At 55.4% G+C, this 22,964-nt stretch overlaps 9 protein-coding genes across 9 annotated transcripts; 5 read left to right on the top strand and 4 right to left on the bottom strand.

The window, feature by feature from the left end:
• Positions 1 to 2,555: 2,555 nt before the first annotated feature.
• ACA1_247730 (uncharacterized protein) lies at positions 2,556 to 6,386 on the bottom strand (the record flags this gene model as incomplete). The annotated part of the gene is made up of 8 exons (XM_004335510.1): positions 2,556 to 3,365; positions 3,488 to 3,645; positions 3,929 to 4,240; positions 4,391 to 4,461; positions 4,528 to 4,622; positions 4,678 to 4,961; positions 5,348 to 5,494; positions 5,933 to 6,386. 8 exons carry the CDS (start codon positions 6,384 to 6,386, stop codon positions 2,556 to 2,558), a joined length of 2,331 nt encoding a protein of 776 aa, XP_004335558.1.
• Positions 6,387 to 8,192: 1,806 nt separating this feature from the next.
• Positions 8,193 to 8,582, top strand: ACA1_247720 (uncharacterized protein; the record flags this gene model as incomplete). The annotated part of the gene is made up of 2 exons (XM_004335509.1): positions 8,193 to 8,219; positions 8,391 to 8,582. 2 exons carry the CDS (start codon positions 8,193 to 8,195, stop codon positions 8,580 to 8,582), a joined length of 219 nt encoding a protein of 72 aa, XP_004335557.1.
• A 2,515-nt stretch (positions 8,583 to 11,097) lies between these two features.
• ACA1_247710 (uncharacterized protein) lies at positions 11,098 to 12,864 on the top strand (the record flags this gene model as incomplete). Its single annotated transcript, XM_004335508.1, is given in 5 exon segments — positions 11,098 to 11,611; positions 11,663 to 11,994; positions 12,235 to 12,312; positions 12,407 to 12,604; positions 12,622 to 12,864. The coding sequence occupies 5 exon segments, from the start codon at positions 11,098 to 11,100 to the stop codon at positions 12,862 to 12,864; spliced, it is 1,365 nt and encodes a 454-aa protein (XP_004335556.1).
• A 251-nt stretch (positions 12,865 to 13,115) lies between these two features.
• Positions 13,116 to 13,385, top strand: ACA1_247700 (uncharacterized protein; the record flags this gene model as incomplete). Its single annotated transcript, XM_004335507.1, has 1 exon — positions 13,116 to 13,385. The coding sequence occupies one exon, from the start codon at positions 13,116 to 13,118 to the stop codon at positions 13,383 to 13,385; it is 270 nt and encodes an 89-aa protein (XP_004335555.1).
• Positions 13,386 to 13,645: 260 nt separating this feature from the next.
• ACA1_247690 (uncharacterized protein) lies at positions 13,646 to 14,897 on the top strand (the record flags this gene model as incomplete). Its single annotated transcript, XM_004335506.1, has 2 exons — positions 13,646 to 13,767; positions 13,796 to 14,897. 2 exons carry the CDS (start codon positions 13,646 to 13,648, stop codon positions 14,895 to 14,897), a joined length of 1,224 nt encoding a protein of 407 aa, XP_004335554.1.
• A 170-nt stretch (positions 14,898 to 15,067) lies between these two features.
• Positions 15,068 to 15,820, top strand: ACA1_247680 (uncharacterized protein; the record flags this gene model as incomplete). Its single annotated transcript, XM_004335505.1, has 2 exons — positions 15,068 to 15,609; positions 15,646 to 15,820. The coding sequence occupies 2 exons, from the start codon at positions 15,068 to 15,070 to the stop codon at positions 15,818 to 15,820; spliced, it is 717 nt and encodes a 238-aa protein (XP_004335553.1).
• A 1,728-nt stretch (positions 15,821 to 17,548) lies between these two features.
• On the bottom strand, positions 17,549 to 18,013 carry ACA1_247670 (integrase domain containing protein; the record flags this gene model as incomplete). Its single annotated transcript, XM_004335504.1, has 2 exons — positions 17,549 to 17,796; positions 17,824 to 18,013. 2 exons carry the CDS (start codon positions 18,011 to 18,013, stop codon positions 17,549 to 17,551), a joined length of 438 nt encoding a protein of 145 aa, XP_004335552.1.
• Positions 18,014 to 18,489: 476 nt separating this feature from the next.
• On the bottom strand, positions 18,490 to 20,828 carry ACA1_247660 (RNAdirected DNA polymerase subfamily protein; the record flags this gene model as incomplete). Its single annotated transcript, XM_004335503.1, is given in 2 exon segments — positions 18,490 to 20,121; positions 20,136 to 20,828. 2 exon segments carry the CDS (start codon positions 20,826 to 20,828, stop codon positions 18,490 to 18,492), a joined length of 2,325 nt encoding a protein of 774 aa, XP_004335551.1.
• Positions 20,829 to 21,808: 980 nt separating this feature from the next.
• On the bottom strand, positions 21,809 to 22,955 carry ACA1_247650 (uncharacterized protein; the record flags this gene model as incomplete). The annotated part of the gene is made up of 4 exons (XM_004335502.1): positions 21,809 to 21,925; positions 21,974 to 22,294; positions 22,417 to 22,611; positions 22,746 to 22,955. The coding sequence occupies 4 exons, from the start codon at positions 22,953 to 22,955 to the stop codon at positions 21,809 to 21,811; spliced, it is 843 nt and encodes a 280-aa protein (XP_004335550.1).
• Between the last annotated feature and the right edge of the window lie 9 nt (positions 22,956 to 22,964).

The following is a 22,964-nucleotide window of genomic DNA, read 5'->3' as shown; positions in this document are numbered from 1 at the left end:
AGGCATGATTGTGTCTGCCCAATTAGGGAACAATGCATCACACCACCAAGAAGGGCACACACACACATGCACACACCATTGTGGATGAAGGGCATTTTCTTGAATTGCACATGCAAGTGCAATTGAAAGAGAAGTGTGGAGTGTGCATGTGTGTGTGTGTGTGTGTGTGTGTTGTGCACCATGACATGCATTTTAAGTTGGGTTTTCCTGTGGGGGGTTCTGTGTGTTTCCACCCACAAGTACTTATATTACTATTGAGATGACACACACACACACACACCACATACACACATGCCACACACAACACACACACAAATAAGTTCAGCATTCATATGATTATGGGAATAAAAGTGCCATTTGCATATGGTGGCAAACAAAAATAACAAGCCAAGAGAGGGGACAAGTGTGCCAGGTGAGGGTAAGGCAAACAACATAGTCAGGTATAACATACAAGGGGGTGTTGCATATGAGCATGTAGGGCATGAACAGGGGAACAGGATGGTATGCATCTCAAGGCAAACAGATGAGGTGGGGCCAAGCTAGAGTGTCTACAAGAAACCGGCCAATAGGAAAATAGGGCAAAAATGCACAAACCAATGAAAAAATAGCAGAAAATCCTGCTTGCACGCCATTGGTCCAGGAAACTCCCCTAACCCTAACCCTAACCCTAACCCTAACCCTAACCCTAAACCCTAACCCTAGCTCCTCAACAACTGCTGTTGCTTCCCCACCTGTCCCCTCCACTTCAAGCCCCTGCTGGAGGGTGAGAACCTATGGAGCCATCTGGCCCCTGGTGGTTGCATGCTGGGATTCCATGGTGCCTGCTGCTGTGCCGCTCAAGAATGCAACAGTTCCAATCAGCACTATCTGATGGTCATCCAGCAACTGGGCAATGAAAGGGTGAACCACTATGACCACCCTCAACTGCCTTTGGTGGATGGCATGGCCATTGTTGTGAGCCACTTTAGGACCAAGGGAATGTAAGACCAATGATTGTCCAATGACAATGACAACTTCATCACTTTTGGTGGTGGTGGCAGTGGAAACTCCCTTAAGGTTAGTGTCCCTTGCTGGAAAGGCATTGTGCCAACGACAAGAGTTGACTGCATTGTGGCAAAGCAAGGTTCTCTTGTTGCAGAAATTCCAAGACATTGGCCATGGAAGAAGAAGTGCTGGTGCCATGGACAAACACCACCATGGGGTGGCCGCAGAGGTGCACCTTAGTGTTGTACAATGATCTGTAAATGAAAAAAAACTGTGAACTGTACCTATGGCAGGCCAGTCTTGGTCCCAGTTACAAAAACATGTCATTGTGGTAAGAGCAAAAAGGAAGATGACCACCCCCACCACAACAGCATGCAGTTTGACCCCAAGGCCAACAGCATGCTGCATGCTGTGTGGATTGAAAAGGGAAACTGTTGTGGATGCAAGCAAAACATTGACAACACACAACTCAAATGGTGAAGTGGCAAAAGTCTGCACTAAAACTGGTCTGTTGTCGCCAGCATGCCTGTGTTTTGACATGAGCCCTCTAATTGTGTCAAGTGTCTTGTGGAACCAGTGCCAAGGGTGAGTGGTAGGGTTGGATCTTGAGGAGAGAACTCTTGTTTTGTTGCACATGCTCCAAGAGGGCCACAGGGCCAAGCATCCCATTCATGCAGTTGCCCATGGGATGGTGTGAAGGCTGGCTCAGAGAAACTGAAAGACGGCGCACAAATCCAGACCATGTGGATGTCAACAACTTTTGGAGGTGTCTCAAGGAGTAGGAGGAGGCTGAAGGTTTTGGAAGGGTGGGGTGGGGAAGGATGGGTTGTTTTTCCTTAGTCCTCTTCACCTCCAACCAACTGTCTGTATGGTAGGGCTTGCCAAACTTCAAGATCCAAGATGCCATTGGTGATCATCATCCATACCATCAGCCACCACCAAATGTTGTTTCATCATAGTTGTTGGAGACTTGAGTTCAGGACAGATCTGGGTTGGAATGGTACAGATGGATGGAAGACTCCAGCAGGAACCATTTGAGGACCTAGTCTCAGTCTCCTGGCTTTCTCTACCCCTCCATCCATACCACTACCAAGACATCATCATCATCATCATTGACGTCAACATCAGTGGTGGTGACACTGCTGGCCAACCACCAAGGGACAATGATGACATCAGAAGGCTTCAAGACCAAGTCATCAACGTTGACTCCATATGGTGGCCACGCCACATCATGGTCAAGTCATCAGTGTCATCATCATCATTGGTGGTGGTGGTTGCAATGGAGATGATGTCCTGCCAACACTGTGTCCGGAAAAAGGTGCCAGTGGCACCTTTTGTTAAGTAAAATCTGTACAAGTGATATATGTGTATGTGCAGCGAAAGCAGTACTTTTGTGAACATGGTGTGTGAGTGGTTTTGCCAAATTATGTACAGAGAGTGGCAAAACAGGGAAAAATGGTGTAGGTCATGGTAAAAGCAGATGGGGCCAATGAAGAATTTCAAGGCATAAGTGTAAAAAAGGGCAAATGTATTTTGTTGGAATGAGGAACAGAACAGAGTGGAGGGAAACATTAGCCAATGGACTTCCGCACTTTCTGTGGACCGGAAGAGGAGGAGGAGCTGGTCTTGGGTGTGAGAGGGGCAAGGGCAGGATGTGAAGTTAGGCCTTGTAGGAAGGAAGTGATGGCTGTGAGATCTGACTCCTCCAGGAATTTAGAGTGGAAGGTGAGGAGCCAGTTGCCGAGAGAGGAGATGTTGCCCTCTGCTATGGGGGTAGAGGAGAGGCAGACAAAGCTGGAGTAAAGGGCAGCACAGAAGGAGAGGTAGTAGGTGGGATTTGCCTCATAGAGAATGTGGTAGGGGGTGGTGGGCGATGTGATGGGGTGGGGAGAAGGATTGGGAAGCTCTAAGCTCTGGATGAGGAAGCTGTAGAGGCCGATGTGAAGCGGGGTGCGGTCCGATGATTGAGCAGTGAGGAAAGCAGGAGCAGAGCGGACAACCTCACGCGTTGGGTGTGGGATGGGGATGTGGTGCAGATAGCAGAAGGGTTTGGGGATGGTGTCGCTGGCCAGAGGATGCCAGATGGCGGACATGTTAACCCTCTTGTGGCTGAAGATGAGAACATCGAAGCCACTGATGAGAGGTTCAGAGGTGGGCATGGAGCTGGAGTAAGTTGGGGAGCTGTAGTAGAAGTGGAGTAGGCGGAAGACCTGGAGGGTGGAGTGTGACTCGAGTGAGGTGATGGCGTTGGCGATGTTGGAGGGAGATGAGGAGATGTAGAATCCGACGCCGTAAGACTTCGATAGGCGAGTTGCTGCATCGTCGATGTTGAGAGGAATGTCCACACTGTGGATGGTAAAGTCATGCATGTAGATCAACACCTGTGGAAGAAAAAAACCAGTGGACAACAGGAATAAGTGAAAAACCGATGCGCATCGGGAAAAGTGTCGACAAATAAAAAACCGATGCGCATCAGGAAAGCAATGCGGGCCGATAAACGCACCGGCCATTCATGGAATTGCGTTGGTTGGCCAAGAAGCTTGGTGAGCGGCTCAGTGAATTGGGGGAGATACTTTTTCTGGAGAGCAAGCTCTGCCTTGTGCTTGATGGTAGATGGCGACTTTTCCTCTTCAGCCTTACCCTTGCCACGTTTCTTGGTAGCTGTAAAGAACAAGCATGTGGTGAGCTTGGAACTTTACCAGCAAAATGAAAACGTACTGGTTGGGGTGGTCGGAGTGGTGCCAGAAGCTTCAGCGGCAGTGGGTACCGCGGGCTGAAGTCAGATAATAGTGGTGTAAGTGAAAGTAATGGGGTGTGAATTGGAACAGGAAGGAGTTGATTTATACCATTTTCCCCTTGGCCAACGCAGAAAGACGCCGGCGCTGTTCGCTTGTGGACGTTGAGGCAAGGGATGCCTCCTCTGCTCGAGAAGCTGCGGTGGCACGTGCAATCTCCCCTCGTAACTGGCGAGGTGTGGTCTCCTCTGCCTCATCGCTGAGAAGTTTCGACTGGAACAGGTGCTTGTGGAACGTGTCGACAACTTCGGAGGTGATGCTGTGGGGCTGCTCGATCTCAATGTTTTTACCGCGCGGCGCGATGTATTCCGCAACGCAGATCCGGTCCCAGATGTGGCGAAGCTCCTCAGGATCTTCGCAGCAGCAGTCAGCCTCCGTGGCTGCATGAACGGCCTGACGAAAGGCCTCCATCTGCCTTTTGATCATGCTCCAGTGGTTGGTGATTAGCGACCAGAAGTTCTCTGGCAAGAGGGAAGTAGTTAGACTTGTGGGGAGAAGAACAAAAGAACTAAAAAGAAAGGACATACTCTTGGAAGGGGCTTGGTGTTGATAGCGCTTATAATGACGAAGCACAGCGATCATGTCGTTGGCACTCAATTCCCTGAAGGCACCAGAGTTGAGGTTGTCAAGGGAGATGAACACCTGACCCTCTGGAACGAGGCGATTGAGTTCCTTGATAAGACTGGAAAGGGGAACAGTTAGTGAGGACTCAAAACAAAGGTGAAGAGTTAGAGTAGAAATAACATACTCCACCACTCCTGGAGCATGGAACAGGGCCCTTAAGGTAGTCGAGTACTTCTGCAGAGTGGTGGGCTTTGGTGCAGCATGACCCTTGAGCGTTTTCTGTGAGGTGTGGGGTGATGAGTAATGGTTTGAAATACGAAGGTGGTGGACATACCAGGTGCTCAGCGAGAGCATTGTAGTCGGTAACAGTTTTTTTGCCACGTGTGATCTGGAAGAGTGGGTTTTGGCCGAGGGTGTAGTAGTTCAGGGCCTTCTCGAAAGCATTCAGGACGACTGAGCCCGCCGAGTTGATGTAGTTCTCGAAGCCGGAGATGCGGTTGAGGATGATCCAGCTGAGTTCCATCCCTGCAGCTGCTGGCACAACTTCGTAGACATTCTCCCACTGCCAGTGCTCGATGAGGTTCCAGACCACAACTCTGTGGTTACAATCGACGGCCTCTGGAAGGTTAAAAGTTAGTACCCAAAAAAACCGATGCGCATCGGGAATTGCGAATAGCCTAAAAACTGAATGGCCATGAGTGCAGCTAAAACGAAGTGGTGTGGGAAGTAATACCAAACTCATCGACGTTGTTTCGGTCAAGGCGCTCATCTTCATTGAGAAATCTAACAATGAAGGGCTTGGTTGTGAGACACCCTCCATCCACAACAGACTGCAGCAAGTGACGAATTCCTGGAACTGTCACTGGGCGATGCCGTTCTGATGGCAGTGCAGGCGGTTAGCAAGTGAAAGCATCTACACATTGCCAGAACGAAAAGAGGAGTTGTACCAAAGATGGTGCAGTTCCGAACGTCAAGGTGGCGTGATGTGGGTTGAACCCAGGTACGGTGCAAAGTTGAAGGGTCGATGCAATCGAGCTGCTCCTTCTGCTGGCGAATTGCTTGGTCGTTGCGGGTCACCCGAAGGCTGGCGCTGACGATGTTGGGGTTGGACTGAAGCGATTGGAAATTCGGGAGCGTATGAATTTTCGTTTCTGAATAGTAAGGTTGAGGTAAGCAACACAAACTGTTAGAGAACATGGTTCTCACAGGTCGAAAATAAAACCCGATGCGCATTGGGAAAAGAGTCAACAAATAAAAAACCGATGCGCATCAGGAAAAGAGTCAACAAATAAAAACCCGATGCGCATTGGGAAAAGAGTCGACAAATAAAAAACCTGATGCGCATTGGGAAAAGAGTCGACAAATAAAAAACCCGATGCGCATCGGGAAAAGAGTCGACAAATAAAAAACCCGATGCGCATCGGGAAAAGAGTCCACAAATAAAAAAACCGATGCGCATCGGGAAAAGAGTCCACAAATAAAAAACCCGATGCGCATTGGGAAAGGAGTCCACAAATAAAAAAACCGATGCGCACCGGTTTGAAACTTGTCAGTGTGGTGAACAGTAAAAACACACAAAGTGTACATACCTAGCTCCAGGTCGGGCAGGGCAAGTAGTCTGGCGGCCTCCTTGCGTTGCTCTTCGGTGTTGCCTGCGGAGTACTGGTGCACCACCGGCTGCTTGTGAGGCTTGGTCTTGATCTCCTCCGCCTCCATCTCCTTGTCCACGTCAATCACCTCTGGGCGTGCGCGTTTCCTCTCCTTGCGCTCTTCCTCTACCAGCTTGCGCTTCCTTGGCGGCGCTTGGTGCTCCTCCTCCTCCAGCTCCTTCACCTCCAACTCCTCCTCCTGCTCCTCCTCTCCCTTCTCCTCCTCTTTCTCCTCCTCCACTATGTCCTCCTCCAGCTCCACCCCCTTCTCCTCCTCCTTCTGCTCCTCCCCCTGCTTCTCCTCCTCCTCCTCCTCCTCCAGCTCCTTCTCCTGCTCTTCCTCCTCCTCTGCCTCCTTTTCCTTCCTCTCCTCCTCCTCCTCTTCCACGTCCATCGGCTCTTTTGCTCCCTCCTCTGCTATCGTTGGCGTACACTGCGTTAGCAGTTTGAGAGACTGCTGCTTCGTGGAGCCAGTGTCTTGGCCCCGCGCCTGCAGCAACCCGTCGATGTACGCCTTGGTGATAACCTTGGTGTTGGGTTGCTGGTGCACCTTCGCTAGGGCATTACGGGAGCTTGCTAGAAGCTCGGTGGCCGACATGGCCGAGAAGTTGGGAAGTCCGGAGGCAGCTTGGCGAGAAGACATTGAAAGGAAGTGTGTGTTGAACGTGGGTGGTACAACAAAATGATCAAAACAGGTTGTTCGACGTTTTATAGGTAGTGCAGGTCTACAAAAAAGCTGTCCGCATTAAATTCTAATTGGAGGAACAGGAAACAGGTGGCGAAATTTCATGTGGTCTGGAGAGCTTTGAGATCTTCCCGAGGCGCATCGGGTTTGTTATTTGTCAACTTGCTTCTCGATGCGCATCGGGTTTTTTATTTGTCGACTTGCTTCCCGATGCGCATCGGGTTTTTTATTTGTCGACTCTTATCCCGATGCGCATCGGTTTTATTTTGTTGTCCTGTTTCCCGATGGTGTCGGGTGTTTAAAGTTGTCCTGTATTTTCCTCAACTCCACTGTTATTAGTTGTGAGCTCATTGGTCTGGAGTTCCAGAAACACAAAGTTCACCAATCCAGAAAAACCACATCTATCCGTTATGTGGCCGTTGGGAATCGGAGGTATCACACCAAATGTTTAAATACCTCTCCAGTGTCATTCAGTTGTTCTCCACCTCAATGAGCCACTCTCTCCCCACCAACACAGAGGTCCTCGCCTCTACCCTACTATCCCCAATCTTCGGCCAGTCCTTATGAGCCACAGCTCATACTCCAAGGAAGTGAGTTCTCTGAACTGCTGAAGAGCGGATCCCCAAAAAGCGTCGCCTGCTTGTCAGCAATGATCACATCAATACTGTTCTTGCATCATTCTGTTGTCGTAAGAAATGCCTTGATAACTTCTCCTTTGCTGACATTCTCAACATCACACAACCCTTTGCAGATCTCAATGAACGCGATCGCACCACCTACATCATCAACATCATGTCAGCCAGCTGTGTCTCAACACTACCTGAGTGCCACTTCAAGTTGCGACTCAATGGTTCTCCAGTGTGTTTGAATGCTTTCCAAAAGGTGCCAACCCTTTTTATTGCGGCCTTACATTTGTTATCCCACCTCACATTGCTGCTCTACAAGGTGCATGGTTTCAGCAGGAAGAAGTGGCGTTCTGCTAAACAGATTTTCATTTCTGGTGGGTGTGTCCCAATACACAACACCACTGGACAGCAACATCCCTCAAATGCCACCTCAAATACCCACTTATGGCTAACCACTTTCTTTGATGTTATTGGAGATCGCCTTCCTGATGCCACCATCCACTTACCTATTTCTTTGACTTGGCGAGAAGTGCACTCTATGTGTGCCAATGCTCATCCCTCAACTGTTCCTGTGCTCACCTATTCTGCTATGCTCAAACACATTGCTTCCCACTTTGCCTATGTGAAGTTGCCTAAGAACTCACGCCTTGGCAAGTGCTCTGCTTGCATTGACTTTGCACAGCAACGCTTGAGAGCCAAAAGCCCTCTTGAGGCAGCACAGTTTGCAAGTGCACGGACTCACCACCTTGCACTTTCTTCTGCAGAACGCCTCAGTTACAAGGACCGATGCCACCAAGCAACAAGTCAACCAAGTCTTTACATGAGCCTGATCATTGACTACTCCAACCCACTCCCTCTCCCCACCCACACTCCTGTGCCAAAGGCCTGGATGCACTTTGGCAACCGGTTCACCATGGTTCTTGGTGGTCTCATTGACCACAGCCATGGCAAACACCTCTTTCTACACCCTCAGCCCTTTTGGCCAAAAGATGCTAACCTTGTCATCTCCACACTCTTTCACCACATCCGAACTCGCATTTTGACTAACACCGCCTCCAACACTCGCCCTTCTATCCTCTACCTGCAGGCTGACAATTGTGCTGCTGAGAACAAGAATGTCTTCATGCTTGCCTTCCTCAGTCTCCTGGTCAGCCTGGATATGTTCCAAGAGGTCTACCTGAGCTTTCTGTTGGTTGGGCATACACATGAAGACATCGACCAGCTCTTCTCCACTGCTCAGACAAAGTTCCATACCTCTTCCATTCACACCCCAAGGTAATGGTCATCACTCTTTTTTTGTCTTGATTGTTTTCCCGATGCGCATCGGGTTTTTTATTTGTCGACTCATTACCCCGATGCACATCGGTTTTTTCTGTAAGCATTAATGATTGCCCCTTTTTGTTCACCTTCCTAACTTCATCTTCAAATTTCAGTCAACTTTCTGGTTTTCTTGAGCAGGCTTACCGATCCACCGGCCCAGCTCCTTCCCTGCACACCCTTGAAACTGTTTGGGACTGGAAGAGCTGGCTTGGAAATCACATGCATGGCCTGACTGGTCACTCCACCCCCCATGTTTTCCATTTTTTCCGTGATGCTTCAGGCAAACCAGTGATCCGGGACAAAGCCTACCACACCCAAGGAGCCTACTCTGAGCCATACCAGCTTCTCACATCCATTCCGACTGGTTTGCTCCTCACTATGTTGCACACACCCTACCAAAAGATATCACAACTTACACAAACCACATCAGGAGCACCTTTCACTATCCCGCCTCAGCAATTTCCGCCTGAAGTGCTTACTGAGTTGGCTGACAACTGCTGTGCTCCACTGTTCCTTGAGTCTGAGCTTAGTGAGTGGGCTGATATCTTTGAAGCACATGAGGCTCTTGTTTCAAGCTCCCAACCCACCTGCGATAACTTGATTTTTGATGGACTCACAGCTCACCCCATCACTAATCCTCTCCTTGATGGTCCATTGTTCCGTCTCCAAACCAGGGTCAAGGTTGTCCACACATGGACTACACCCCAAGTCCAACGTTTCAACTTTGCTCCTGGTCAGTGGGTTGCTGTCTGGGCTGATGCTGATGAAGACACTCAGGACTTTTGGATATGCAAGATCATCAGCGTTCTCCGTAAGAGGCTCCATGTCCACTGGTGGAACTTCGCTAATGGACGCTGGACTGACCATGGCTCAGAAAGCACTGTTCCAATGGGGTCTGTTTTAGCTTGTGGCTTTGACTTTAACGCCAACACTGGAGTTCCCCCACCCACCCTTCAAGAAATATTTAGACACCTGTAAATAAAACTTCTCTTCTCTGTGTACATTCAAATTCCACAGTGTTTTTATCTCATGTACACCTGTTTTTAGTTTCATTAAAAAGTACCACTGTCACCTTTTTCCGGACACAGTGTTTGCCACCACCACCAAGCAACTTGCCAGACTGGATCATGGCTTTGCTGTTGTTATTGTTGTTGTCATAGTCATTCAGCCATCCATCTGTCACCACCACCCCAAACCCCTCAGCCAGCGCTTGGGTGGCCCAACTGCTCATCTCACACCATCCCACACCCCACCAATACCTTTCAGACCAATCACCATCAAAGCGCCAGTCAACTGAACCCACTGTCACACCAAGCCCTCCATTCTTCAAGAGACCCAAGAAATAATCCCCACCATCCAACAGCCAATCACATGCCTGTTACCCAACACTAACACCAGTTACTCAACACTCTGACAAACAAATAATGATGGAGATGATGTTGTCATGATGTGACAGTGCAGCCTATACCAAAGCCACAGCTATGTTGTGTTGCACCACCATGAGGGCCACACTCAGCATTTCACAGTCAGGTCAGTAGTCCAAATGTTGCCCTCCAAGGTTGAAACCAGAGAAGGGTTATGTTGAATGAGAATACCAAACAATACAAGTATTGGTGGATGGTGAGTGGCTGGGTGCCACAATATGCAAGTGGAGAGCTTCTGGGACTCAAGCATGAGCTGTGGCCTAGCACGGAGGGTTGACGATTTGACTGCAAGATCCACACATCATCCTCACCACAACTTGGCCCATTACCTTCCCATTCTGCAGTGTGCCATGTGCTTGGCTGATTCAGCACCAAATTAGGCGGCGCGACCAAAACTACAGATCAAGCCATGCAGCGGGCGGATGCTGAAAACCACAAAGTCCAGTGGCAAACTTGGGAAGCCATTTTTTCTGCGTAGTTCCCTTAATCGCCACTGATATTCCCCTCGACCTAACTGTTGAGCCACGGCAGCCCCTGGGACCGCAACTTGTCCACTCACCACTCACCAACGATGGACACAGACTGCACAACTCACATTACACATGACTCATACGACGCACAACACGATGGCGCAGACAGGATCAGGATGCCAATCGTCAAGAGAGCCAGAGGCGGTAGAAGAGAGGTGATGTGCTTGGTGGACTTGATCAACACTGCGCTCAACAGGCACATCAAGAGCCCAGCCACATCCTGCCCTGTAGGTGCAGCCATGCAGCTGAGTTCCTCTGGGCCAGTGGGCGACGAACATGCAGAGGCCACACGACATGCTGGAGAAAATCTGTTGATGGCACTTGAGGGAGAGGGTACATAAAGCGCTTTTGCGTGGTTGTTGTTGCGATTACTCTCCAACACCCACACGCGATGACTACTCCTCCTAGGATAGCCAAGATAGTAGGCTTCAGGTTCAAACGTATGGAGAACAAAACAAGCAAAGAGGTGGTGGCGGGTGACAACACCAAGTGTACTAGCACTGATGCAAGGTGGCAGATCATGCATGGCTATTGCTACAACGACAAGAGGTCCCCTCCCCAGCGCGGCTACGGCTACCTCTTCACCTACGTACGTTACTGGGATATGCAACAGCGCGGAGGCCACGGCCTATGTGGTGGCTTCATTCTGAAGAAAAAGCCTAGCGACGGAGGAGGGACAAGCAAGAAGATCAATCGCTGGGGCAATTGTGAGGGGGAACCCCTACGCATTGCGCGCTTCACCTACAACCAACAGAACTACTTCGATCTCTACGCGTTCTTCGACGATAGGCCTGCACCCGTTCTCGGGTTTTGGAGGAAACAGCCGGGCAAAGGAGCCGAGCTGGTGGCGGGAGTCGACCAGGATGGGGTCCGTCACGCTTGGGGGACCCACATCAACGCCTGGGCCAGACCGGGGCACGACTGGACCCTACTGGGAGCCAACTATGTCTCCTTCTCCCTTGAGGTGTGTCTTGCCCAGTCGACTTGTGAGGAAGTGCTCGCCATCAACGTTGAAAAGCAGGAAAACGACCAAGGTGCGTCTGGCACCACCACCACCACCACCACCTATTAACCCTTCCCTGCAGGGCTCGTTGACGAGATCACGGTCTCCACCCATGAGGTCAACAACCAGAGCGACGACCCCCTCCAAAGAACGGTCAGCGAGGCGGTTAGCCTCCGGAACACTGCGACGATCAAGTGGGAAGGAGGGGTCAAGATTGGGGGCGAGGCCACGATCAAGGCGAAGGTGCCATTCTTCGTCGACGGCCATATCAAGTCCACACTCAAGTTACATGCGAGCCACAGCCGCGAGTACACCAACGAAACCATTCGAACGCTGACGCTTGTGGACGCGACCACCGTGAAGCCGTGGAGGGCGAAGAGATGCGATCACACTATCGTGGGAACTCTCACGACGGTGCTACACCACGACACCAAGACTCTATGGGAGGACATTACATCTCCTTCTTTGATAGGCGTCTGTCTCTTGCTGCTTGATCGGCTGTGTGTTCTAATTCGGCAAATACTCTTTAATAAATCTGGAGAATGATTCTGGTGTGTGCGCGATGTCTCCTTCTTCCTCTTCTTCTTCTGAACAAACTACTTCACGGGCGGTGGCTCGCTGTTTGGTGTGTTGGTAGTAGTTGCTCCATCCAAGAGGGACGTCTTCGGCGCCTACGCCCACTTCTGCTCCGCCCACCACTTCGAGTCCTCCTTCGGCAAGTTCCTCAAGAAGGTACCAACCCTTCTCCACTCACCACCTTCATCTTCTTCACGTGGGTGGGGTACCTAAGACCTGATAGAGATAACATCATTTCGCCTTTGCCGAGTACAATGCCTATGGTGACCCTGAGGCCCTTGCGCAAGTGGTGCTGTCGGGCGTTGATGTTGTGCTCGTGCCCCTGGACGCCACTGGCAGGCTTATCATCACCCAGGACTATCTCAACAGGATCGAGGCCAACCTCCGCACACCTGAGGCCTGTTGGGTCAACGCGCTCCTCCTTGTCCTCCAACAGCAGATGGGACCCGTCTTCAACGGCTACAGCCTCTGGGGCCCCATGCTGCCGCCATGCTCGTCGACCAGGACCACTACATCGCTGACATTGCCACTGTCCCCATCACCATCGTCACCCAGGCCATCAATGCCTCTGAGGCAGGCCGCACCATGCCCAACCTGCAGGGCACCCTGCTCCAAGTGGTCCTCTCGGCCAATGACGTCATCTTTGATGACCTCTTTGCCTATTACAATGCCCAAATGGGCAGGTCTCGCTGTCATATTTGCCACTGATGGGTTTACCCGACCGGCTCACTTGACATGCAACTCTTATACGACCACCTCGTTTCCACACACACAACGCGCAGTCGTCATGAGCGAGGTAATAAAAAAACCTGTGTTCAATGATGTCACAAGGTATGTGTGGCTCCCTCAGAGCCCCCAACCGCCGGCCACCATGGATGGCAGATAAGATCGCTCACGACTGAGACTGGCACTGACACCATATCCGCCAGCTGGAGAATGTGAAAACAAGCAATCCACCAATGACGGCCCGTCTCAACATCGCCATCCTGCTCTTGGTGCTGGCGAGCGCCGCCACTGCACACGGCGGCAGGCTTTGGGGCAACAATTTCCTACTCTACAGCGCGAACGCCGAGGACTATGCCAGGGTCGAGTTCACCACCGGCAACTACATCATCCGCTGCGCGGACAACATCAGCAAGGGCTTGGCAACTCGCTTTTACGGAGAGTCGGCGGCTATGTCCTCGTCCATGCGCTACAAACTTGACCTTCTCCCTCAATTGTGGCGATGACACAAACTACTGCGTGCCCCAGAACATGCCCGGCTGGTACGACGCCACGGTGTCGTGCACCACCTGGGAGTACCTGTTCGACGCCCACCGCCGCTTCCGCTTCCTCTCATATTGTCGTCTCCTTTGTGTATGTGTGTTAGCAATGAAAGGGACGCTCTTCAATCCAAAAACAAACAGACATTCGAACTCTTGGCTCCATCATGTACAAGAACCCCTTGAATTCGCTTTGGCCGGCGGATGCGGCGGTGACTCCTCAGACGATGGCCAAGGCCATGACGGGCAACCGCTCGACCTTGGCTTCGGTGTTGCAGCGCGTCGTCGGCTTGGATAGCGCCAGCCTGGCGCTTCTTTTGGAAGGCAGCCGCAATCCTAGAGGACCAAGGTGAGCACAAACTGTTCGACCTCAACAGGCTTGCAGGCGCGGCCAAGGGGGAGGACAGCCGCTTCGGCTGGGATGTTGTGGTGTTGGCCGACATATATGACGACGGCAAGTTGCCGCAAGTCGTAGCACCGGGCTACTTTGGCCAGGGTCCAGCGCTGCTCATCCCAAGGCAAACCGATGTGCTGGCGTGGCTCGAGGCGTTGGCCTCGGCCATGGAGGTGGCCGACCAGGCCGAGGCCATGTTGATGCAATTGGACGGCTTGGCCATGGACACCTCGTCGCATTCTTTGTCGGCCTTCAAGGACGCCATGGAATTGCTCGCAGAGGCACTCGACCGAGCCTTCGCGACACGCAACGGCGTGGCGCTCAACGCCGCGCTGCGCCACAGCGACATGTTTCTTGGCTGGGTCCGACTAAGAAACGGCGATGGGACACCGAGGAGGCCCAAAGTCGACGACTACGCCGACGAGGAGTGGAAGCGATTGTGCGAATCCTTGGTCGTCATACAACCGCGCCAGGCGGGCTGGGATCTCGACCCTTTGCGGCTGCTAGTGGCGGACTGGCTAAGCGCGCGCGACTCGAACGCGTTCAGCGACTTGTGGCGGTCTGCCGAGGACCCCAGGGACACCGAGTTCCACACAAGCATGGTGCGCTTCGTGATCGCCATGCAGGCTCTGGTCGCCAGTCTGCAAGTCGACTGTCGAATGGTGGAACGGCTCATGGACGCGGGACTCACGCGCGTGCAAGTCCACCGTTTCTTCAGCATCATCGAAGCCTGGATGCAAATCAACGCCTCACCACACCACCCGCTGTCCTACATCCAGACCGAGACGCAGTCAAAGTGGATTGACGAGTTTCATTCCTGCAAGCGCAGCCCCTTGGCCATCTACCTGGCCCAGGACCAACCGGCCCATGTGTCGGAGGAGGCGTGGCAGGCCCTCGAGCTCGCCCAGCGTCTCCAGTCTGACATTGTTGAGCGCTTTGCGTCCAAACTGCAACGCTCGTACTCGATCCTGTTCCTCTTTGACGACGATCCGGGCACCAACTCCTCCCGCTCATCTGACGACGACTACAGCAGCGAGGACGAAGAGGAAGAGGATGACGACGAGCCATCAGAGTTTGTTGACTGATCACAAAGCCACGACATAGCATTCCTCCCATCGCTCTTCTCCGCACGTTGGGCGCACATCATCATCATCATCTTGTCTTGTGGTTTGGACTTCGTCCACCCAACTAGTAAACCACACCTCCTTGCGAAAAAACTCTCGCCGTCACCACCTTCCATCCACAGAAACGCAGAATGATGATGCAGAGGCAACAGCAACAGCAACAGCAACAGCAGCGCCAGCGCCAGCAAAAGCCACCGCAGCAATATGGCTCCTACACCGCGCAGGGCCAAGGGCAGCAGACCCAGTTTGGGCCGGCGACGCGCATCAGCCTCATGCCCTATGCCCAGCGGCGAGGAGCCGACGGCCAACCCGAATTTGTCGTCCTGCTGGGCTACGAAGTGGAGATGGGCGCGCCGACTCCCTTCACTGCCGGCAATGGCCATTGGTCCGACTTTGGCATCGTCGGTGCCGATCCCACCACCTCCAACGCCCTGACCGAGGCCGCCAACGCGGGCGCTCAGCAGACCATGTTCTTGCTGGGGACGCCGAGCACGCTTGCCGGCGCGCTCCAGCAGGTGGCCGCCGAGGTCAAGGCCAGCAACGGCGACCTCATCTACCTGGTGCCGTTCGAGTACGACGCCAACCTGCCCAAATACTTTAGCCGGGTGCGCTCCTACATGCAGACCCAGTCGACCGGTCCATCGGGCCAGGAGTTCGAGACGACCAAATTGGCGTGGATGCCCACGGCCAGCCTCTACGACGCCGCCAGGTGCGCGCCCAGCACCGTCCAGGGCTCCAGCGCGCGCTCTGCCCTCACCAGCGATTTCATCAACTTTACCCTGCCGGCCGTGATCAACCGCCTGCCCAACCTGTTCCCCAACAGCGGGGCGGCTCCCGATTGCGGCGCGGCCTTTACTGGCGGCGTCGACCTCGGCACCTACTAGGGCCTCTTTGTACCATTGTGGTTTTACTTGCTTGTCAACAAAGTCTGCTTCCTTTTGGGACGAGTTCGCATTTATGTACATGACAGTGCAGTGGGAAGGAGGCCGACTCCGCTCGGTAGGTCATGCGAGGCTCTCGGGACAAGACAGCATGGATTGGATGACCAAGGCGGCGGCGTCAACCTCTGCGAAGGACACCACCTCCAGAGCCACGGCGACGTCCACCGTGAGACCTAGCCGGTCGACCACCGTGAGACCTAGCCGGTCGACTCACCGCTGAGATGCCCTGCAAGTGCGACCACATGAACTTGATCTGCATTGAAATGATCATCGCCAAGATCCTGTGTGCTTTTCCTTCTCTTCTTCCAGCTTTGCGAGCAACTGCGAATGCAGACATCAGCAACAAGCCCGCAGAGTTGAAAGGAAACAAACGTACCTGGGCTTGGCGTTGGTGACTCTCCTCGAGAGCTTGGAGCCGCAGCAGAAGAGGACGTGTGGGCAGCAGGGGGCACCTCGAGCGATGTTCCTCGAGGAGGCTCTGCGGGGCGTGGAAATCGCAACCGACGTCGACTGCAGGGCAGTTCACAGGTTTGGCGGGGCAAACCAAGCGATGTTCGACGTCGTCGACCGGCGCAACCCTTCTGCCACACCCTAAGCTGAAGGCTTTTTTTTGGGGGGGAGGGAGGGAGTAAGGGACGAGTGGCATAGATGGGGGTGCGTGGGCAACGTACGCAATGGGCAACCGGGTAAATGATTATGGAGGTCCTTGCGTTGAAAGTGTTTGCGGCAGAGGGGGCAAACAACGAGGAGGGCATCGAGCGTGTTCGTGATGAACCGAGGCGGACAACGGCCGCGATGGACGCATCTTGCCGACAGTGCGGGCACGATGCAGATTGCGACAGCCAGCCCCTGAGACAGCCGCGGCAAAACATCTGGCGGCAGCTTGGTTCGACGACCGGGTCGAGGAGAGGCTCGTGGCAGATGCTGCACACGAGCTTGTTGTCCACTGGCTTTAATTCCACGTAGGAAAACGTTGCCAAGCATAGGGCCTTTTGCAGTGGCTCGTCCATGGCGGCAGGATGAAGAAAACAAACTTCTTGGTGTCGAAAGAAAAATTTCTTCATTATCATTCCCTCAGCGTCAGCTGAAAACACATGATATTTCATTGGGTGAATAGCATCATCCTGTACACATCACCTCCTCCTATCTCTAACCTCACCCTCTCCCATCCCCTCCCTGGCTGCCTGGTGCCCGCGATGCCGAATGCTCCGGCAGAGAATGCCAGAGAGCGGTGCCGATGGTGGACCCTGCGCACACAAACAACGACACGGGCGGGCGGGCGGGACCTGACGCTCAGAGAAAGAAAAAACATGCTGAACACGTCCCTCCACCAGCGTTTTGTCGCCCTCGTCAATTGCCACTCCTGTCAATTGACAGCGACAAACGCACCACGGCACGCACTCCGTGCCGCTCCCGGAAATATCCTGATATTTCCGCTGCGCCCACCGCTCGTGATAATGCAAGTTACTGCTGCGCAGTAACTGCTCATTATCACTCCCTCGGCGTCAGCTGAAAACACATGATATTTCATTGGGTGCCTAACAGAGAGTCGGTCAGCGAACCCGACCTCCCAGGTCGCACCACCAAAAAACTGAGAAAAAACAACCACTTGTATTTTCTCGAGCGTCACCACCGTGACGACGACAAGGTCGCCTGCAGCACCTACACGCGCTACAGGCCCATGCGCCGCGAGACCGCCATACTCGGCAGCTCGCGCGCCCGCAGGTAGCTGTTGACGGCGTCGCTCCGCCACCCGCCAATGGTCATGACCTGCTCCCTCGTCATGCCACCCTCGACGGCGGCCGTTGCGCCGCCGATGCGCAGAGAGTGCGACGAGACCTGCGCGCTGAGCCCGGCCGCCGCGACCATGCGCTGGCACACCGCGCTGATCGCGCTCGACGACATCACACCGCCGCCGACTGTCGTGAAGAGCAGGCCAGGCGCACGGCCCCTCCACTGGACGAACAGCCGGAACAGCCGCACCGGGCACGTAGCACGCCCTGTCGGCTCGATGAACACCAGCTGGCCCTTGCCGAGCTGGTCGTTCTTGGCCTTGCGAATGCACACGCGCAGCCCGCCGTCGCCAAGCTCGACGTCCTCCAGGCAAAGCCCCGCCAGCTCCGACGCCCGTCGCATCGCTCGCAAGCCGAGCGCCACGAGGAATGCATCGCGCTCCCACGTGTCGCCACGCCTCCGGCTCGCGACCCACGCCCGCAAGGCCGCCACCGGAAACGGATCACGACGCCGCCGCACAGCTCTCCGGCTCCACTCGCGCACCACGCCGGCGACCAGATCCCGCATACGCGCGCTCTTGCACGGATCCGCATGACCCGCCCACGTGTGACGCATCGAGACCGCCGCCACTGCCGCACGAACTCCACTGCCCCGCCCAGCCACCTCAAGGGCCACAATGAAGCACTCCACCATCACCTCCACCGCCGGCAACGGGCAGGCATCCCATGCCAGCACGAAGGCTCAAAACTTGTCCCACCACCTATCGTACACGCGCATGGTCGACGGCGCCCTGTGTGAACGTGTGCCCTGTGTGAACGTGTCCACGGCCTCTGTGCCTGGACAGCTGAACAGGCTGTTGAAACGAGGAGCCTTGGCGTTCAGGTTGTTGGTGAAGCGGTCGAGTCCCAGCCCCCGAACTGCTGCTCCAGCTCGGCGACAGTGTCCCAGGAGAGCTCCCAATCGTCGGTGTCGGAGTAGCGCGACAGCCAATCGGCCTCCCTGTTGTCCGTGCTCCCACGAATCCACCGCGCGTTGTAGACTCCACAACCCTCGGCCGCCGCCCTCAGCCACACGCGCCGCACGACGTCGGTCATCCACGGATCGGGGCCACCACCATCGCGCAGGTACGCGACCACCATGACGTTGTCGCTTTCGAATTCGACCCACCGGCCGGCAACGTAGTGCCCCAGCGTATCGACGGCTAGCTCGACTGGTTTCATCTCCTTGTGGTGGATTGGCCACGCCAGTTTGTCTGCTGCGAACGCGCCACGCGCCTGGAGGCTGACAAAGGTCGAGGCGCTCAATGGCCTGTGCCTGCGCAACGTGTGCGACCACCGGACCACGACGAGCGCCAGCACCTCCGCACACTGGGTCGGCTCCCACTCGCCCTTGGTGGGCTCGCGCAGCCACCTGAGCTGGTCCAGTGTCGGGGTAATGACCGTGTCGCGGATCCGCCGCAGGGCCTCGCAGTCCGGCGCCATCACGACGAAATCGTCCAGGTAGGACGTCACGACGATGCCCTGACGCCGCCAGTCCCGCACCATGGCGCGCACCACTTTCGTGAACACCCACGGCGAGATTCGTAGGCCGAAGGGGAGGACGCGGTAGCGGAACCAGCGGTCGCCCACCCGGAAGCCCAGCAGCTGGCACGACTCTTCCTCCACCAGGAGGTGGTGGTAGCCTTGCGCTAGATCGAAAGTGATCATCCACCACCCCCTCCCGGCCACTCGGGCCACCGACGACAGCCCTTCGAACCGCACCCTCCGCTCGGCTATCCCCAAGTTGATGCGGCGCATGTCGATGACCAGCCGCCATTTTTTCGGTCCCTTCTTCGGCACGCAGAACACCGGCGACACGTAGCGAATGCCGGCAGGTTTGGACGGGCCGATGCCCATGAGCTCCGCCGCTCCTGTGGCGACCAGGCGTTCCACCTCGGCGAGCAGCCAGGTCTGCTGCGCTGGGGTCGCCGGGAAGATGCGCCGGTCCTCCGAGACCTCGGCCCGCAACTCGAACGCCACGCCGTGGGCAATCCACGAACGGACCTGGTCGGATGCCCCGATCTGGGCCCACGCCGCTGCCCGAGCTTGCAGGCGGCCGACCACCGACAGCTCTGCCGGATCCGTCACTGGCACCACGCCCGCCCCAGGGGTGCCCAGGTGGCGTGGACTGGTCTCGCCCAGTCCGTCGCTCTCGTAGTGCTCGTCCCACCCGGGCTCCCGCCGGCGCCGCGTCGAGAGCGGCACTGGCCCCTCCCCCTGCAGCAGCCCCTCCTCACCATCCACCTCCACCGACTCGCTCTCCGGCCACCACTCGTCCTCCCCCTCCTCCTCGCTGTCGCTTTCATCCTCGATCAGCGCCGGCAGGTCGCCCAGATTGTCCTCCTGCTCCTCCACCACTGCCGTCTCCTCCACGCAGACGCTTCCCCAACACCCGTCCACCGGCTCGCTCAATGGGGGCAGGCTCACGCAGCCGGCCGATCCCATTTCTTGGGACACTCCTTGGCGTAGTGGCTGCCACCGCACACGTAACAGGTGACGCTCCTCCCCGCCGGTCGCTGGCTCCGCGGCTCCGCCGTTGAAGCAGGGGGGTCCCCGGTCGCGGGCACGCCACGGTCGTCCCTGGCAGGTGCGGGATATCTCGTACCCCCGCGACTGCGCCCCGCCCGGCCTGACCGAAAAAGCGAGTCCGCCGGGGCCACCTTACGGACCTTCTTGCGGCTCTCGGCCTTCTTCCGAGCCTCGGCGAGCTTGTCCTGCCGCCCGGCGATGAAGCTGCCCTCGTCCTCTTCGAGGCAGCCTGCCGTCTCCCAGCCCTCCTCCTCGCCCACAACGACAATGTGGGCACGGCGCTCGATGTCCTCCTGGAGCTCCACGATCAGCTTGAGGACCTCGCCAGGCGCGTCACGGTCGACCGCCATGACCTTCCGCCCGATCTTCTTGAGAAAATCGTACTCGTGTTGACCGCGCGCTGTAGTAAGACTACGATCAGGGAACCAGACCGCCGCCTTAGCCAGGCGCCGAAAACCGTGCACCTCACGCACCGCGGCAAGCATGGCCGCCGCCACACCAGCCCGCCCCGGCGACAAGCCCTGGCCAGCCACATCCTCGCTGAACTCGCCACCACTTCTGCCACCACTGTCTTCATCCTCCTCATCCTCATCATCGTCGTCCTCCTCTTCGGCGGTCGCAGGATCGCGCTCGATGTTCTCGCGGGCCATGTGGAGGCGTGCGGCGTCGAAACGTTCCTTGGTGGTGCTGGGCATGGCTAAAACAAAAAAAATTGGGCGCTGGTTTTCGTTCGTTTTATGTCATTCCCCCACCCAGCAGACAATGGGTGATCTCGAGCGCGTTGAGTTTGATCCCGAGACCGGTTGTGCTAAACTCCTGGGTGCCAACCTCAAGTTCAGGGTGCGCCGACCGCTTGGGCTGTCAACGCCACCTGAACCCACCCCACTGACGCGAATGGCACTGGATCTCTCGGATCCTCCGGATGGATGGATGGATCTGATCTTGGGCATCGAACGAAACGCCAAAAAATGGATCTCCTTGGGATGGCGCCCAGGACGCAATGACGACGACGACGCCCTCGATGGTTGTGCGATGCTCTTCCAACATGAGGATCCCCGTCAAGAAGCGCCGCTCAACCAAGAATAAGAGCGAGTAAGTAGTTCTATTGAATACACTCTGATTTATGCACCCTCCAATGTGATTGTTGGCACTTTCTGTCGCAGTACCGACGTTTCATGCATCGCGAGCACGTGAGCAGCTTGCGGGGCGTGCCCCCGCAGGCGGCGCATCGGAGGCGTGCAAGAACACACTCGTCGTTTCCGTGGGCGAGTCTCGCCTGATCCTCGGCGAGCATCTTGATAATTGATGAGTCGTCGACCACGAGATACCCAGTGTCGGTCGTAACGACACGATCCTCAACATCTTTGACGAGGCATGTCACCACTTCGGATCCGGGTGGGCCAACGTGGATGGACACAACATCGTGCGTGTTCAATCCCTCCCTGATTTGCGTCAGGTCTCGCTTGGATACGACAATGAACCGCACCGTCTCCTCCATGTGCACGCTTTGTGAGAAAAATGTATAATGGAGCATTGTTTTTAAGCCTCCAGTTTGATAGCCGTCCATATTGTGGCGATGGCAAAGGCCACAGTCCATCGACCCCTCGGGCGCCATGATCGATGTCTTTTTTTATTCATCATCCTCGTCCCTCGTCACACGGCGCACTCGTACCTTGGTCTTGGGGCCGATGTTGCGCAGCGCGCGTTCCATGGCGTCGATCTCGTCGTCGCCCACGTTGTTGCCACCCTGCGCGCCAAACTCATCAGCGTCACCATCGGCGGGGGCGTCACGTACCTCGTCATTGTCCATCTCGTCCTCTCCAATGCCGGCCGTGGCGCCGAACGCCCAGAAGGGCGCACCGCCCATCTTGAAGGGGCTCTCGGCCAGATCGTAGTCGGCCTTGAAACGCGCGAACGAGTCGCTAATGCGCGATGAGCTGTTGTTCTTGTTGTCGATGACCAAGCAGCTGTAGTCGAGCGTGGCCGCGTCCATGATCTGGTTGAACACGCGGGCGTTGGGCACTGAGCTGCCCCAGTTCTTGTAGATCTTCTCGCGCAACACGCCCGACTTCGCCTTGGTGAGGAAGATGTAGTTGGCGTTACTGCGCATGGCGGGCTGCACGTCCATCATCTGACAAAGAAGGGTTAGTCACTAAACACACAATGGTGGTCGCTCGCGCCGGCGATGACGACGGCGTCGTTTGGTTTCCTGGATGGATTCCTCAAGGCCATGAAGACTGAGAACAGGTTCGCACCATCGGCCGTCCCGCCTCCGCCCCGCCAGATGGCCGCCGATTCGATGGCGCGACGCGGCTTGGCGATGAGCGCGGGATCGCTGAGGAACACCGTCCCGGCTTCGTCGATGAGCTCGCCGACGATCTTGCGCTTGGTCGGCAGCGTCGCCATGAGCGCCGGCGACACGGATCCGGCGCCCTGCTGGAGCCGCACCGAGGTGAGCACCACGCCTGCGCCAAGAAGAAGGTCTTGAAGGCCGTGCTGAGTTCCGGCAGCTGCCCGATGATGCGATCCAGCGAATCGGCGTGTTCGCTCAGATCGAGCGCTTCGACGGCGCGCGCAAAGTGATCGATGGGGTCGACCACGTCGCCCGATTCGGCCATCACGGCTTCGGCATAGTTGAGACATGAACGGTAGATGGAGAGGAAGAAATCGGTCAGCAGCGGGGCGATCTTGACCGCCAGATGATCCTGCCGCAGCTGACTCGTGATGGCAAAATCCTGGACGGTCTGAATGCGCTGCTTAGGGGGCGCCGATGACATGGTTGTTGT

The sequence above is a fragment of the Acanthamoeba castellanii genome (assembly GCF_000313135.1).
Source record: "Acanthamoeba castellanii str. Neff unplaced genomic scaffold scf7180000084763, whole genome shotgun sequence".
Classification (NCBI taxonomy): Eukaryota; Discosea; order Longamoebia; family Acanthamoebidae; genus Acanthamoeba; species Acanthamoeba castellanii.
Note: the sequence above shows the minus strand (reverse complement) of the source record. Positions and strands in the feature narration are given on the sequence as shown.